Raw genomic sequence first — 17,338 nt, 5'->3', positions numbered from 1 at the left:
GGATTAACAACGAATTCTAAGTACCGTCTTAATCAATATTTGAACAATCTTGTACGAAACGCGTAACTCAAAATATTCACGATAACGAGACGCGAATAAATAAATTAAACGATAAATATTTTGTGTGTTTTAATGTTTCGTTGTGTAACTTGTCTTATCGAGATATACTATTTTTGTTATTATCACGAAAAAAGAAAGGGGGGCGTTTTAACGCAGTCGCGTACGATAAACAGCAACATATCAACAAGCAACACTCGTGTTTTCTATTTAATTTGGCTAGCCGCTGCAAGCTTTCCATTCTTCGTTTGGTAACGAAACGGCTACTACCAGCTCGGTGAGTCGAAACGAACGCTAATTTCTTTCAGTTTCGCGTATCGACATCGAACATTCTTCTTTCCTTTAAATCGATCAAGAATCTAAAAATTTCGAAGACTTCGACTGAGTTTTAAGAATTTTAAAGTTAAAATATATTACGAGTTTATTCGCAGACCATGGACAACATTAAGAACAAGAACGTTTTGATCACGGGTGCTGCCAGTGGACTTGGATACACGTACGCGCAACGAATGCTGGAAAATGGAGCGAAAGTGAATTTTTTTTATTAACGCCGGATGAATTTTTCGTTTATAAATTTCGAAAGTGTCGCTGAAATACTATTATGGTTTTTAGACTGTCGCCATTTTGGATTTGAGCACCTCGCCCGGCGCCGCGTCGGCAGCCAATTTGGAAAAGCAATTTGGAAAAGGCAAAGCTACGTTCCACCCTTGCGACGTCACCAACACCCAACAATTCGAAGGTTTATAAACTGTTCGAACAAACGAGATCTACTATTTAGTTAAAATCTAATATCAAACGTGAACGATTCCCACTTGTTTTTAGTGTTCTTATTATATTCAGAGTCTAGGAAAGTGTTGAGAAACGAATTTCATTTTATCGCTTTCTTTTCCCAGACACCTTCAAGAAAGCTGTAAGCGCTCTCAATGGCGTGGACATTGTCATCAACAATGCTGGTATGCTCAACGAGAAAAAATGGGAACAGATGATCCGTCTGAATGTTGTAAGTACAATGCAATCAAATACATTTGAATAAGCTCGAATCTTTTAAAATTACAATATCCAGACTGATTAGAAACGATTCATAATTAAGAAACGAAGTGGATGATTTTTCTAGTTGACTAACTCTGAAATACTATAACGTTCTGCAGTAATTTAATAATAACATTCGCTTGGAAACGTGTTCTTTTTTTTGCTGGTTACTAGTTATTGCTTCAGTCGCGTAACATGCGATAATTAAAATTTCAGGGTGGCGTGATCCACGGTTCTTTGCTCGCTATGGACGCCATGGGCAAACACAAGGGCCGCAAGGGAGGTATCTTGGTTAATATCGCGTCCATTGTGAGTCTCAAGATCTACCCAGTGTTTCCAGCGTATTGCTCCAGCAAACACGATGTGCTCGCGTACAGTCGCGGTTTGCAGGTGAATTTACAAAACAATTATATACGATTGAAAGTTTGAACAGTGTCGAATGTAATTTTTCACTAATCCTCGTGTTTGTAATTATCATTCCAGTCAAGCTATGAGAAGACTGGAGTCCAAGTTCTCGTCATGTGTCCCGGAGTCACAACAACATCACTGTTCGACGAAATGGAGGCAGCGACTCCCGACTTTATCGACCTAGAGGAGCTTCGAACGACCATGAAGAACCTGCCATCGCAGACGTGAGTTTGTCTGAAATAGAATTTTAGTAACTTGACGATGGATCGTGCACTGTTTCCTTACTTTTTATCCGTCCAGGGTCGAAAACGTGGGAACCGCCATGGTGGGTCTGATCCAGAAAGGAGGAAACGGGGCTGTTTGGGTCAGCGAGGCTGGAGAACAACCATACGCCGTCGAGTTCCCGCCTTTCAAAAAAGTGAATCTCAAGCTATGAAGACGAATTCTCCAACGCATCTGCAAAAATATACGCAAAACGATCGAATGAGCAAAATTGTTCTTGTAAAAAACTATGGAAATTTTAGAGAGTAACTTTTAATTTGGACTCGCATCGAAACTTTCTTCACTTAATTTTGCAACTTTTACATTTGTCCACTGTCTCATTTCGATCAAAGTTTAGAAAATGTTTGTGGAACAAAGAGACGAACGAAATTGTAATTGTAACGATCCGTACTTACGAACCAATTTTTATTATAAATTGAATGTCCGTTTGGAAGCTCAGAATGTTATTTAACGAATAATATCTCTGATGAAATGATTTTTAAATATCGCCATTGCGTGGAGTTCGTTCTCTGTTTTGTAAGGAAGTCGAAAGAGAGTATGAAACGACTGAACTGTTTTCGTAGTAAATATATTGCAATAGAAATTAAATTTACTGTCTACAACACCGTCTCTCGATTCATTTTAATTCCTACTGTAATAGAAAATAAGTCTCGATATATTCCATCGGATTTATAATTTTTTTAATCAGCATCCTCGAACAATCTCCTAAAGTTCAGGTTCTTTAAATGGAATTTTTTTAAATGCAAATTTAAAATTTGATAATTTATAAGGTATTTCATATTCTCTGTAAGCGTATACGAGAGTTCAATCTTCATCTCAAAACTCTATTTATTGTACTAAATCGTATAGCACTGATAACCGTGATTATAAGTATTAGGTAAACAAAACTATTCTTAAACACATCGGTTCTTGGTAAATTTGCGTCGCAGTGCTATTATACTGAATCTAATCTTTCCTTCTGCGGAAAATGGTGTTATTGCCACACGATAAATATTGATTTTATTTATGAAGAAGTTTTCACTGTCTAAGACGTAAATTTCCTTATGATGAACGCATCATGAAAATATTTTCATGCTAACTGTAAAACTATTCCAAAAACTTCCACACTAGCAAACGATGATAATGAAAGATGAAAATACATCTACGAAACTCTAATCCAATATACAATGTGGCTTTGTTTCCATATTGTTTTCACAATTCTGTTCAAGAATCATATCGATTTCCATAGTGAGAAAATCGGTTTTCGTTCGGATCAACCGTTCGACGCGTTTGTTTTTTGGCGGGAATATCGAGGCTTCCGGAAGCCGGCGAGAGATCAAGGGGCGAATTGTGTTGCAACGCCGATAGAAAGAGACTCGAGCGTCCGCGAATTCGAAACGTCATGGCGCTGGAGGTCGAAGATCGCGATACGCGAGCCGGGAGGTTTCTTCCATATCAACTCGAAGAAGAGCATCGAGAAACGAACGGCCACCAGTGACAACCGAGACGTTGCTTGTCTTGTCGTTCGGTTCTCGCTTCCCGTCGACTAAACCTCTCACCCTAATTCGCTCGAGGTGGCCATCTTCTTGTAAATGAACGCGTCGAACCGACGACCAGCAGTGAATGTCCCTCCAAGCTGCTCCACAAACGTTACGAGGGTAATTCGGTTCCGAAACTATAATCTTCTTCCTTGAAAAGGTGAACAAGCATCCGTGAATCATCTTTCGTCACAATATTCTTTTTGGAGCCGCTTAAAAGGGTATTAGAGCGTCGAGTGAGTGTGATCTTTAAGAACGAATCTAAAATAATTTCAATAGCTTTTAAAATGGTCTCTTTCTGTTCGTACCCACGACGTTTCTCTATTTTTGGGAACAGAGGAGTGTTTCGAGAATCCTCGAGGAGTGCCCAATCGTTCTTTGAGGGGGAGAAGGAGACGGTCGAATCGAAATCATGCAGATCAAGGATAAAAGAGCGATCGTGACAGGAGCTGCGAGTGGCTTGGGTCTGACCATTAGCAGAGAGCTGCTGCGAAATGGCGTCGCTGTAAGTTGTGTTAATGGTCGGGGCGACTTATCTAAACGAGATAAAATTCATGTGAATGCATCGGAGACACGTTTTTAAGAACGTATACTGACGTCAGAAAAACATGATCGCGTTACTATGAATGCACCGAAGCCATCAACGTCGTATCTAAAAATTTAGCGAGGAGAGGGGCACGATTAAAAATAACGGGGACAAATACGTCACGATACTTTCCTACGTTTTACAAAATTTTTAGTAGATAATATAGAATGGAATTTTATTTGTACGATTTACGATCGTAAGAATGGGGTTTCAGATGGTCGCCATGATAGACATTCGCGAGACCCATGGGATGCAAGCGATGAACACGCTGAACGCGGAATTCGGTCGCAATCGAGCTGTGTTCTTTCGTTGCGACGTCGCCAACAATTCCGAATTCGACGGTAATTATAAACAAACTAAAATTTCATTACAAAACGAACGATCCTCCGCGACAGACGCTGCGGTATCATCCGAATATGATTTTTATATCTTCGCGGATACTGGCTATCGAACTTTATAGTTAGTCAAAACAAGCGTCGTTAATTAAGATGAAACAAAGGTCGACGTTTGTCAAACAATAAAGGAATCGTCCGTGGCCAGTGATATTCGGTTCACAGATTTTTGCTTTGGTCGAGAGACCAAGTATCATTGCGTTAAATTAAAAGAACGGAGAATATTTCGAAACCATGTTCCACGGAAGCATTTGGAGAACTATAAATATTTATCTCGCGAACGTTTATGTAATTTCTGAGAAGAACAATTGCGATTGAATTCGTTTATCTGTTACTGTGACAGAGACCTTCAAGAAAGCTGTGAGCACGCTGGGCGGTCTGCAAATTCTGGTAAACAATGCCGGCGTGATTAATGAAAGCGACTTCGCAAAAGCCATCGACGTGAACGTGGTAAGCAACAATGTTACGAAGATAGTATGTTTAAATCGAAATTGCCGCGACACGACGTTAGAATGCGTTAATCGAGGTTGATTTACCCAGACCGCCGTGATACGCGGGACGCTTCTAGGAATACAACAGATGCAAAAGGACGCCGGAGGCAAGGGTGGCGTTATCGTGAACGTTTCGTCTGTGGCTGGTCTCTGCTCGTTATCGCAACTTCCGGTGTATTCGGCCACGAAACACGCAGTGGTTAGCTTCAGCCGTTCGTTTGCTGTAAGTTTCAACTTTAACTTAAAATCAACTGACATGGGTAGTACTGTACGAATGCACATATTTTTTCTCTTTTTCCAATAAAGTATGCACTTAAAAATCTTCTAAAAATTTTCTATTATACTTGGAATACCTATTTCGTCTGTTAATTTCAGCAACCCTATCACTATCGGAGGACAGGCGTCAGGATAATAGTCCTGTGCCCCGAATTCCAGCCACTTTCGAACGATCTTCCGGAGGGAGAACCGATAAATAAATACCAACCGCAGAAGTGAGTCTCGAATGATTTCAAGTTCCAGCTGAAACGAATTTGTTTACTTTGTATCGTGACTCGTAATGGACTCTGGATATTATTGTTCTTACGGTGTTTTGTTTTCTCAGGGTGGACAGCATCGCTCACGGGCTCGTTTACGTGATCAGGTGCGCGCAAAATGGAAGCGTCTGGATCAGCGAGGACGGGAAGCCCGTTTACGAGATCCAGATGTGCGACAGTCTGCCGCAAAAATCCGACGATCTCGAGAATTAACATAGAATTAGGGGATTCTGTAAATACAATCTTAGTATTATTATTATTATAATAATTTCTGATATTCGTAATAGAATTGTAATACGAAATACATTTCTTACGGAGCTAATAAAAGTTGCGTTGATAAACAATTTGTTAATCGATTGGATAACGACATTACTATCGAGACAACGCGTTCTGTGGATGAAAAAGAACGGATTTAATATAACACATCATGGAACCACGAAAAGATTTCAAAGTCGGCGACAGACTGTCGAAATTTTATAATCGGGCCCCCCATCGGAGATTTTGGAAACCCCTCGAAGCAAAGTCCTCACGAAGCTACGAAATTCTCATTGGACCCCACATCCATAACGGCGCGATATCAGAGACCACTAGAGATTCGATTAAACGAAAAAACTTGGACCGCTTGAACTTTGGTTCCTATCTTTTATCGGGCATTTTAATGAGTAAAAATGCGATGGTGAAAAGACGCGAGATTTGTTTAATTTCTTACGTATCTCGACGACTATTTAACAGAGTCTAAGCTAAAATTATCAATAACGAACATCTGTGAAGCTTCTTTATAGAGTCTATAACAGCATCGTAGGGAGAAAAGTTTAATCTTTGTAAAAGAGTAAGAAGTTGCTAACTTTTTAATTGGAGATTTCATATTGTACAGCTGAGAAGAAATAGTGTACGATTCATTAAGTAATCTGTAGTTATCGAGGCTATTAAATGATTAAAGCCAATTATAATTCCAATCTGTATTATAATAACAGAATAAAAAAGTTGCAATTCCTTTTCCATATACTTTTTAACAGCAGCGTCAAGATGGTAGAACCTGTTCCCTGAGTTCCATTTTATCAAAAATGGCTCCACTGATAATGGTAATCCGTAGATTTTCACTGCAACGCGTTTACATAGTTGCACGCGACAGTAAAGAATCGCATTGTTGGCGAATCGTTTTGCTATGTGCACAAAACTGTACAACCGGGTCGAATAAGCGATAACCCGTCAAGCACGCTATTCAGCATTCTATGGAAACGTCGACGAGAATTAAGAATGCCACTCTGGGGGAAAAAAACATTATCTATGAAATGCGCGAATTCTGTCGTTTCAGGTTGCTTTCTCGTCTAACTTAAAGTACATACGTCCTCTTGTATCTTTACTTTGAAATTTTTCACCAAGATATCTTGGCAAGTATATTACTGTAAATTTCCAGACTCCACATTTTTATATCGATACTAAAACCGTAGAGATAACTTTTCTAAAAAATAGGATATCTTTTACAACTGTATTTTTCGAAATGGGTGTCGCCTGTCTCTAAGAGCTACGATCAATTTTGACAATTTTTTATCGAATGGTGAGAAAATATTAAACAGGGCAACTCGATAAAGACTGATAAAGGGTATAGCCGAATAAGGGAGTCAAATGTGCCCCCAAACCGAATGGAACGAGCCACGGGTCATTCGATAGCAAAAAAAAATAACCCCTGTGTGCAAATTTTTAACTTGAAATCTCGACCGTGGGGGTAGTAATGGGGTGAAAACGAAAATCATGTTTTTGAATTATTTCTCTTGACCTATTGAGTAAAAAAATGTAAAAAAATTCAGAGACATTTCGGGTACCGGGGCACATACTTTGGGAGATTTTCAGATTTTTTGATTGAAGAACCAGGTAGTGAAAAATAAAAAACAGCAAAAAATGCCGAAAAATGCCGATTACGTATTGAAGGAGGCCCGGAACTACTTTTATACTTTTACAGTAAACAGGTATTACTATTACTATTACTCTCAATTTTTTTCAGATTTTTCATTTTGGTGCGCCGCAGTGAAAAAAAATAAAAACCGAGTTTTTCCTCGTTTTCTGCGTATTAGAGTAACTTACACGTTGAATTTTTATGCATCCTTCAATATATAAGTGTTTTGTAGACTGTTTAATGTTTCTACACTAAGCAGAATTACATAACAATTGAAACAAATAAAATAATGCCAACCATTGGGTGTATATATCCTAAAAAATCAACGGTATTTTCAACAGCGTCGATGGCGCAGCGTTAGAGTGTCCGACTGCTGAACCGCTGGAAGTTTTTTTACCGTAGGTTCGAGTCTCTCTTCTGGACTTAGTATTTTTTTTTTCAAATTCTAACTATATAACAATGCTTTATATTTATTTATAAATGTTCTGATAGCATTTTACAAATATTTTAACCTGAAATATGTATAAATATAGTTTTGGAGTGTTTTTTGCGTTTTTATTTTTTTTGTCAACCACGATTATTGTTTAACATCTCTTACACTGAAATTAATGTGAAATGTTAGTTTTCAAATCTCTTACCTTTGACTATTGTGAATGGATCGGAGCAGAAGATTGTATATTGGCTTACTATTACTTCTTCTCGCCCTTCGATCAAGCAGATCTTTCCTTCTCGTTCTCTTTCTTTGATAAATATGAATGTTTGCTGCGGCCTTAGTATCTAACGTAGACATGTAAGGGCCATTCCACGCCAAATCTATTAACCCACTCTCTGCCAATGATACTTTTTTCTAATAAACCCATTTTTAAGTACCAGTTTGATCGTTTCATGCTTATTTTTGAATGAAGTATCATTGCTCGATGGAAACCACGGGGAAAAATGATTAATTGTCCTACCTGCGTTACGAAGGAAATAAAGGTTCGTTGGGTGGGGTCCCAGACCGTTCAGGTCAATGGGTGATTGTCGCGTTCGGGTTTCACAATGTATTTTTTAATTACTCAGTTCAAGCTACTGTATGCGATGGGATTTATACATAATTACTTGGCATGGTCCGTAGAGGTTGGTCCTACAAGTGTTTCCATTATCTTTAAAACCAGCAGTAAGGAAAGGATAATAACCGTTACATGTCTACGTTAGATACTGAAGCCGCAGCAAACATTCATATTTATCAAAGGAAGAGAACGAGAAAGAAAGATCTGCTTGATCGAAGGGCGAGAAGAAGTAATAGTAAGCCAATATACAATCTTCTGCTCCGATCCATTCACAATAGTCAAAGGTAAGAGATTTGAAAACTAACATTTCACATTAATTTCAGTGTAAGAGATGTTAAACAATAATCGTGGTTGACAAAAAAAATAAAAACGTAAAAAACACTCCAAAACTATATTTATACATATTTCAGGTTAAAATATTTGTAAAATGCTATCAGAACATTTATAAATAAATATAAAGCATTGTTATATAGTTAGAATTTGAAAAAAAAATAATGAAGAAAAAAAAATACTAAGTCCAGAAGAGAGACTCGAACCTACGGTAAAAAAACTTCCAGCGGTTCAGTAGTCGGACACTCTAACGCTGCGCCATCGACGCCGTTGAAAATGTCGTTGATTTTCTAGGATATATTGCGCTCAACGGTTGGCTTTATTTTATTTGTTTCAATTGTTATGTAATTCTGCTTATTGTAGAAACATTAAACAGTCTACAAAACACTTATATATTGAAGGATGCATAAAAATTCAACGTGTAAGTTACTCTAATACGCAGAAAACGAGGAAAAACTCGGTTTTTATTTTTTTTCACTGCGGCGCACCAAAATGAAAAATCTGAAAAAAATTAAGAGTAATAGTAATAGTAATACCTGTTTACTGTAAAAGTATAAAAGTAGTTCCGGGCCTCCTTCAATACGTAATCGGCATTTTTCGGCATTTTTTGCTGTTTTTTATTTTTCACTACCTGGTTCTTCAATCAAAAAATCTGAAAATCTCCCAAAGTATGTGCCCCGGTACCCGAAATGTCTCTGAATTTTTTTACATTTTTTTACTCAATAGGTCAAGAGAAATAATTCAAAAACATGATTTTCGTTTTCACCCCATTACTACCCCCACGGTCGAGATTTCAAGTTAAAAATTTGCACACAGGGGTTATTTTTTTTTTGCTATCGAATGACCCGTGGCTCGTTCCATTCGGTTTGGGGGCACATTTGACCCCCTTATTCGGCTATACCCTTTCTTCGATTTCGAGCGTCGATGGGCATTTAGAAAAAAAAATACAAATTGAGATGTCGATAGGAAAGTTTTTTTTGGCAAACGTCTGTTCGGTGAGCCTCTGCGTATACTTCGGCGGCGAGTGACGGAAAAAGAAAAACAAAAAATCGCGCACGCGTCGTGTCCAGTTCGTCGGTCGATTGTTCGGAGTAAAGTTCACCGCGAACCGATTACCACTGGTTTCTAATCAATCGCAATATCGCGAAGACGTACAATTCCTCCGTGATTTATGGTCCGCGCGTCGAGACCGACGTTAAATGCACTTCTCCCCCGATAACTGACCGCGGAGCACGAGCTGCGCGTACGTCGACTCTTTATCAGCCGTGCGCGCCACACGACTCTCTGGTAAATTATGTTTGTCCAACGCTATTTACTCGCAACCGTCTCCGATCGAGGCCTCATAACAGAACAAAAAAGAAAAAGAAACACAGACTCGACTTACACCGTACTTATTTTCGTTATCGAAACTAAAATGGTGCGTTCCAACCGTTTACCCCTAACGATACTTATCACCGAGGGTATTAAGTTCAAAAAGAGAGCTTGCAACTTTGTTGCAGAATGTTTGCAACGTTAATCTAAAACGTATCTAATTGGTCTTTAATGCACAGAAAAAGCTGTAAACGTTTTTAGCATCGGTGAATATTTGGCTAGACTTTGATGGACTTAGTTAGTGAGAACATCATCGAAGGTATCGATAGAGTCTATCCATAATATAATAAGGAAAATGTTGGAAGAAATGACGCGTTGGAAAATTCATAGAAAACGAGTCAAATAAAAATACCCCTGATCTCTAGTTCTTTTTTACGCAATATCGCGTGGGAATTACAGAAGTCACGATCTCGGACGATATGAGGATTGACCTACGACGATAGGTTTTTTATTGCAAGGTCGTTGCACTTCCAGGATCTGCGTTGCGTAACCTCTTTCGCTAATCGTACGTCGATATCGCACGATGTTACGTCGAACGACCTTTACGAGCCACCTTGACCACTTTCCGTTTCGTGGAACGATCCGTTTGCGACGCATTTACTATCTAGAAAGCAAGCATCGAGAGCAGGTGGACTCGATCTTCCCTGGAAAAGAAAATCCATGTAGAAATTTAGCAACAGAGACGTACAAAATGATCCAGATCGATGGTACTCCATTAGGGGCCGTGGACCACTGATCTAGGTCATAGGTTCCCAAAGTTAGGGTCGCCAGCTAACTTCTGACGAGTCCTATTGAATATTAATATTACTTTAGAAGTAGTTTCATATACATGGAATCAATTATAGAACGTTGAAACTCTATAGGAATATGAAATACAATAAAATCGAACCAACAACTAGGATAGGTACTTTTCCAGAAAATATAAATGATCGAGACAGGCGTATCTTTATTTTTACTTCCAAAATTTTCAGCCTGTCGGTTTAACACATTGACTGCCACGTCACGCACATATGGGTGACACGACTTTTCACCAAGGAGTTAAAAAAATTAATTCCCAAGATTGGATGTAAAAGAAAATAAAGCTAGGTAGGGCCTTTGAATTTTAACGAGTCTGTGAAAATAAATTCCATGACAAATTCTTGGTATGCTAGTTCCCAATTGTCTAATAACAAAATTTAATTTTCCTTTTAATTTGAAGGGTTTGGTCTGGCAGTGAACGTGTTAAGTACCTACTAAATAATTTAACAATATGATGTCTTCTAATAAAAAGAAACAACACCTGGATGATAAGAAAAACTAAGATCACCTGATCTCAAGTCGCTAAATATCAAATTTATATTCGTGAACATCTTTCTTCAATTATCAATAAGAATATCACCTCCGATCTTCTTCGCGCATGTGAAAAACAAATAGTCGAAACAACGGATTGAACGTTATTAAATAACCATTGCGTAGTATTTTTATACAAGATTAAAACCGTGGCCAACAAGAGAAGAATAGCCACCATTGCCAAGGATTAAAAGTGTTCGATTACTGAGGCAACGATCGATGGCAAACATTGTCGACGATTGTTTGGTCACGGTTTATCGCGCGAAAAGACGCCGCCACGGGGCTGCACGATCCGTTGGGTTTCTTTCGAGGGTAAACGCGATACGAACCGCGGCTGAATTAATTAGTTTCGACGAGAATGGTTAATTAACAGCGCTATCGACTGTTCGAGATCCGTCTATCCCGTGGTAGACGCGGCGAGGAGCGATAATATTGCACGGTCGTCAGCCATCCACGAGGCTCCTTGGAGATAAAAACACGCGCCCTGGCGTTATCGTCGCGATGAGACACTCCTCCTAGAGTATAAATACCAAAGTAGAAGACCATACGAGCTTCAGTACGCCGGGACACGTTGACCCTCCTCGTGACACTTCGCCTCTGACCAATCTATCACTCGTGCTTCCGGCTCGTCGCAAACTCCTCCGAAGAGAAATGGGTACGTTCGATCGTACTCGATACAGTGCGAGAATATTCGGAAAATAATGAAATATGGATGGAAATTGATCGTAAACTCGATGCAGCGAACAGAAATACTTCTTCTATCTCTAGACATACTTCGTTAACGTGATTATTGAGATTACCGTATGAGAAATCAGATTTTTCCTACCGGAATTTACTGGCGATTCTATTCTTCTTTGAATTTAGTAGACTTTTCTTCTTGAAGCTTGTTCACTTCGTAGTGTTGAAGAAGGGAAAACGACCCTGAAACAATTAATGAAAAAAATTAGAATTTAAGCGCGGTGGAGTCTATTCTTTGTTTATTTATTTATAGTCGAGGTTGTGAACCAAGCTTGTCGGACTTTCTCTTCTTCGGTAAAGATTTAATGGTTCTGAAACAACTAAAAACGTGACTAGATTTTACTTGCATTCCTATTTTGGTATCTTCAGGATTAACGTTCCAATAACGAGTTCTGGGGTACATATTACAGAAAGAAACACTGGTAACAGCACACGCAGAAGTTCCTCCTCGTCCGACAAGGCGAAGGAAATGGAAGCGATAAACGGAGTCGTTTCTGGTAAGAACGTTCTGATCACTGGCGGTGCTGCCGGTTTGGGGCACGCGTTCCTCAATCACTTCTTGAAGCACGGCGCAAACGTAAGTGTTTGAATAAACTATACGTTACTCGTGAAAACACTACACTAATATTTTGTATGGGTTTAAGAACCGAGTTAATCTTAGAAGTATATATAATCAAGAGTAATTAAACAAAGTGGTGAAAGAGATTCTACCTATATTTTAGAGAATAACTATATTGGACGTCGACGCGGAGGCTGGTAAAAGGATAGAACTGAGCATAGAGAAGTCCTGCGGAGAGAAGAAGGTGCATTTCATTCACGCCGACGTGTCCAACTACGAACGAATGACTGGTAAGTCATTGATTATAATTAGCGCGGAGAGAACGCGATAAAATGTAATCGCCAACCCCAGATAACGTCGTCGATACCAATTACCGGGCTCCTGAAACGTCAGCGGAGTCCTAATCGCGCAATTGATAACGGCGCATACGCTGCTCGAACCTTGATCTAATGAAAACATAAATATTTTGATTATTCGAAAAAGCCCGACTGCCCCGAATCGCGTGCACCGCTCGTTCTATCTTTCGATCCGTTCAAAAAATCATAAGATACTGACTAGTGTTTAAATATCACGTTTGTTCGAGACGGAGAAACTCGGCCGTGACTCCCGTTTCTACGTTGCATTCGCGTTATTCGAGAAGGTTGCATTGCCGCCGAATTTTTTCAGCGTACAGATAATTAAACCGCGGCCATTTACATACGTGTTTTCGCTAACTAACTTCGCAGGAATTCTCGATTCCTAGAACTTGGTGAGGTAGAAATTGGTGTTGTGAGAGAGACAGAGAGAGAGAGAGAGAGAAACGTTTTTAATTGAAAAGAGATCGACAGCCGAACCGTGGCTGCCCGATTGACAGCGGACCCTTTGCATTTTATTGGAAAATCCCTGTCATTGCAACGTGAGATTTTCCCACAACATAACAATCTGACTGACGTAGCGATCGCTTGAGTCCCTTCCAAGTTATACGGTTTGAGCCACCGGAAGGTAGATACCGACATACTGGTATCGCCTAGAGGTGGTTCGCCGTTCTCAGGGATCGAAGAACCCACTCGAATCACCTGGTGTGCCACATAGAGTACACCGACCGGTGGAGATGAGGTTTCGACGACCCGTTCTAGCTATACGGCGTACGAGCAACCGGTAGGTAGATACCGATATACTGGTATCGCCTCCTGGTGCTCTCCGTGCATCGAGCTTCGGAGAACCCGCTCCAGTGACCCAGTCGTGTGTGCCAGATAGCGCAAACGGTGGAACAGAGGTTTCAAAGAGCCTTCCTTCCACCTCTTCAGTATTCCAACAACCTGAAAATAACAAATTTTAATAAAAATAAATTTGTGAATTACAGAGGCTTTCGCAGAAGCTGTAAGACTGATGAACGATATCGACATTGTTGTGAACAATGCTGGTATACTGGACGAACGAAGATGGGAAAAAGAAATAGCAGTGAATATTGTAAGTGACGAGGGGACTGAATTATTTCCTGTTGGTCGGTTCTCGATCCAGCGACGTCACGTTTGCGGTTAATATTTTAGGGAGGAATGATTTCCACAGCGTTACTGGCCGTGAAATACATGAGCAGAGAGAATCTTGGACACGGCGGAACTTTGGTGAACGTGAGCCAACAGATAGACATCAGAAGCACGGCCCAACTTCCGGTTTACACGGCGACCAAACACGCCATCATCGGTCTCTCCCAATCTCTCGCTGTAAGTTAATTTATATATTATTACAAGACACCTGAATGTTTTTTTTTTGCAAGAAACAATATAGAATTTCGTAATTACCAATTTTGGAGGCTCAAAATTAGGAACACGAGGCTAAAATTTTGTTTTACACTATTCGTTCTTATTTCACTATTGAACGCAATTAAACACTTGGTCAAAATTATTTTTGATTGTCGTACGAGTAAAAGTCGAGAAGTGAAATAAATTTCATAACTTTTCTGTTGGTCTGGAACACACGGAGCCCGAGACAAACCCCTCCACCGTCTAAGCAGTGATCCGCTACTGCGTACACTATGTCTACAAAATAAGAGATTAAAACGTATCGCGTGTAGTATCGCAACCTGGTCAAACAATATTTGTTTAACCCTTAGTTCACGGATACAATACGGATCTTAATTTAGAACTTCCAGCTTAAAATAAAAAATTTCTGGAACATACACAACATTTGAATTTATCGATCTATTATTTAATAAAACGACGTTTTCTGATTGACAATACTGAGAAGTTTTGTTTTGATCTACCAGTGTATGAAAGACCAACTCGATCGCCTCACAAAAATTTTGGAAATCACCGTTACAGTTTTCATTATAAAATCATTGTGTATTCCATCCCATGTACAATAATACAAAAGTACAATAAATGTTATAAAACTTGGAGGGCCACGAAGCAAAGGCAGACGACGTCGTTTCGTTACATAATAAGATTTGTTCGAATAATTTCGTACCGAGGAATCAGTTTAATTTGCTCATAAAGACGAAATTAATTTGTATCAGGACTCTTATCAGTACGAGAAGACCGGTATCCGCGTGATAACTCTGTGTCCAGGCTTGACAGAGACGGCGCTCACGGTGGACAGTCCGAACAAATTACTCTCCAGGGTCATGAAGGCGGATTTCGTAAAGAATCTTGAGCAATTCTCGATACAAACGTGAGTGTTTCTCGTTCGCGCGGATCGTTGGCCGTTGTCCAGCAAAAAAAAGGAATGCTTTTTATCGCGTTTCTTTGTTTGTTATTCGATGCAGGCCTTACGTAGTGGCTCAAGGTCTGATGTCGATACTGAGGATCGGTGAATCCGGTAGCATATGGGTCGTCGAGAACGGTCGGAGTCCGTACGAAGTTTACGTACCGAATCCGCGCACATTGCGTCGCACTTACAAGAACAATTTCACGCTCGTCGAGACCAAAGTGACGACGAGAGGTCGCCCGATAAGAGAGGTCTGCGACAACACGCGAACAGGTCTGATGAGCTGCGCTTGACAAAACGACCGCGGGACGTCTCGGTTACGATCGGGATATTCCCTGCCCTATAAGAACGCCAGAAACGTCGAGGTCGCTGCACGTTGAACGTCAGGATTTGCAGGGTTAATTGGCAATCTTTGGAAAGTTGTCAAAGGACGACCGGAAGTTACAAACACAAGGAAATAGTCAAGCCTCAAAATCTTCGAAGGAATTCGGAGATTTTTGCGTATCCGAAGCTTTCTATTCCGAGCACCGATGTCTCGAAAATTACGTATCAGACATGCAACATATGAAATGTTCGTTTTTTCATTCGCTCGAAATAAATAGGCTTCTACTTTTTACCACAACGAACAGAGAAAAGAGAAATTTTAATAAAACATTGATCAAATGTTTCTGCGGTATATAAAGTTAACGAAAGGTCGATGTTTCGTTCTGAGGCTTGGCTACCCCCTTAAACCGCGCAGATTGAAGAAAGAAATTTAAGCTATACTGCTTGATATTCTTTAGTAATTGATATAGCGTAAAGCAGGCATGTCAAACTTATTCTGATCCGAGGGCCAATTTATTTTACAGCAGTTAAAACTATTTCAAATGCAAAATTCTTTTATTAATCGAACGGATCGAACCGATCAGAAAAACAGGCCGGACCGTGTGTTTGACGTGCCTGGTGTGAAGTATTTATACGCGTGCATAGACATCGCACTTTGTACATAAATCAACGCCATCACATTCAATGTCACAAAGATTAAAACTGAAAATAATTATATTTTTATATATGATCGTGTCTCTTTTATTTCAAACTTTTTAGTACTGTCAATTTACAAGTATTTATGTCGAACAGTTCTTCATACGAAAAATCAACGATAATTGACAAATACTTTTGGACAAATCTCACTGTGTAATTGGTGGGCTTAAAGAGTACAATAAACGTTACTTTTATTATTTCAGTATTATTTCAGCATTGGGAATTCACAATATTCGCTGTAAAAAACAAAAATTTATTATCGGAAAACCGCATACAGCGTGGATTCTTCAAACACGCAATGCATAAAACTTAAAAGTTAATTTTTTTTTTTTTGTTTTGTCTTACCCCCATATTCCTTACTTTTACTTATCTTTATTCATATATGCATTCTTTTTAACTTTACGTTGCAACTTTACTGATAGCTTATGGAGGTTTCCTTCGACTCACACGTAACTAAATCTCATGTTATGTATGTTTATATCTGTATACGCTTGGGACTCCATACGAGTCCATAAGAAAATAACAGTCGCAAATAATATACCTATTCTGCCTTTCTTTTTTTTTTTTTGCGTCTTATATTTTTAAGGACATTATCATGCTTGTAGAGTCTCACTCGCGTAACACTATCCGCAGTCTGCGCACAGCATTCTCGTACATTAAACGATTTCTTCGAAACTCGAAGCTATTAAATGTAGTCGGAACTACAGGAAGGCATTCGCACTCTCATTTTCACTTATATCTAACATACCACGTTCAATATTTCAAAAACTAATAGTCAATAAATCGATGTACGATTCGGCTTCGTTCGCCTACCTCTATGAACCATACAAAATCAATTTCTGCCATTTTTTTTTGTTTTTTTCTTTTTTTTTTCCTTTTTTCGTTTTCTCTCTTCATAAGGAACAATTTAATGTTCCTGTTCGAAAATCAAAACTTCCCCGGTAAATATACGAGTAAAATAATTATTTCACCTTCACCCGCATATATCGGTCATCATCTTAAATAAATAAAGTTTTGACTTTTCGAAATTAACCATAATATATTGTCCTATACTATTTTGCGATTGTA

At 39.2% G+C, this 17,338-nt stretch overlaps 2 protein-coding genes across 2 annotated transcripts; both read left to right on the top strand.

The window, feature by feature from the left end:
* Positions 1 to 272: 272 nt before the first annotated feature.
* On the top strand, positions 273 to 2,378 carry LOC122402042 (15-hydroxyprostaglandin dehydrogenase [NAD(+)]-like). Its single transcript, XM_043404555.1, has 7 exons — positions 273 to 334; positions 489 to 587; positions 670 to 796; positions 951 to 1,057; positions 1,303 to 1,476; positions 1,570 to 1,718; positions 1,795 to 2,378. The coding sequence occupies exons 2-7, from the start codon at positions 492 to 494 to the stop codon at positions 1,928 to 1,930; spliced, it is 789 nt and encodes a 262-aa protein (XP_043260490.1). The 5' UTR covers positions 273 to 334; positions 489 to 491; the 3' UTR covers positions 1,931 to 2,378.
* Positions 2,379 to 3,231: 853 nt separating this feature from the next.
* Positions 3,232 to 17,293, top strand: LOC122401995. The gene is made up of 14 exons (XM_043404484.1): positions 3,232 to 3,529; positions 3,631 to 3,798; positions 4,094 to 4,220; positions 4,615 to 4,721; positions 4,812 to 4,985; positions 5,138 to 5,253; positions 5,364 to 5,505; positions 11,788 to 11,923; positions 12,417 to 12,583; positions 12,729 to 12,855; positions 13,908 to 14,014; positions 14,095 to 14,268; positions 15,060 to 15,214; positions 15,309 to 17,293. Exons 2-14 carry the CDS (start codon positions 3,706 to 3,708, stop codon positions 15,541 to 15,543), a joined length of 1,860 nt encoding a protein of 619 aa, XP_043260419.1. The 5' UTR covers positions 3,232 to 3,529; positions 3,631 to 3,705; the 3' UTR covers positions 15,544 to 17,293.
* The last annotated feature ends 45 nt before the right edge of the window (positions 17,294 to 17,338 follow it).

The sequence above is a fragment of the Colletes gigas genome, unplaced genomic scaffold (genome assembly GCF_013123115.1).
Source record: "Colletes gigas isolate AHSC1104 unplaced genomic scaffold, ASM1312311v1 Colletes_gigas_Sc00031, whole genome shotgun sequence".
Taxonomy (NCBI): Eukaryota; Metazoa; Arthropoda; class Insecta; order Hymenoptera; family Colletidae; genus Colletes; species Colletes gigas.
This window is presented reverse-complemented; position numbering and strand designations above follow the sequence as displayed.

Coding starts and splice junctions, on each gene's coding strand:
- LOC122402042 (XM_043404555.1), top strand. CDS start 492: ATGGACAACATTAAGAACAAGAACGTTTTGATCACGGGTGCTGCCAGT. Junction 797..950: donor CAACACCCAACAATTCGAAG/GTTTATAAACTG, acceptor TTCTTTTCCCAG/ACACCTTCAAGAAAGCTGTA. Junction 1,719..1,794: donor AAGAACCTGCCATCGCAGAC/GTGAGTTTGTCT, acceptor TTATCCGTCCAG/GGTCGAAAACGTGGGAACCG.
- LOC122401995 (XM_043404484.1), top strand. CDS start 3,706: ATGCAGATCAAGGATAAAAGAGCGATCGTGACAGGAGCTGCGAGTGGC. Junction 4,722..4,811: donor AAGCCATCGACGTGAACGTG/GTAAGCAACAAT, acceptor TGATTTACCCAG/ACCGCCGTGATACGCGGGAC. Junction 12,584..12,728: donor TCTTGAAGCACGGCGCAAAC/GTAAGTGTTTGA, acceptor CCTATATTTTAG/AGAATAACTATATTGGACGT.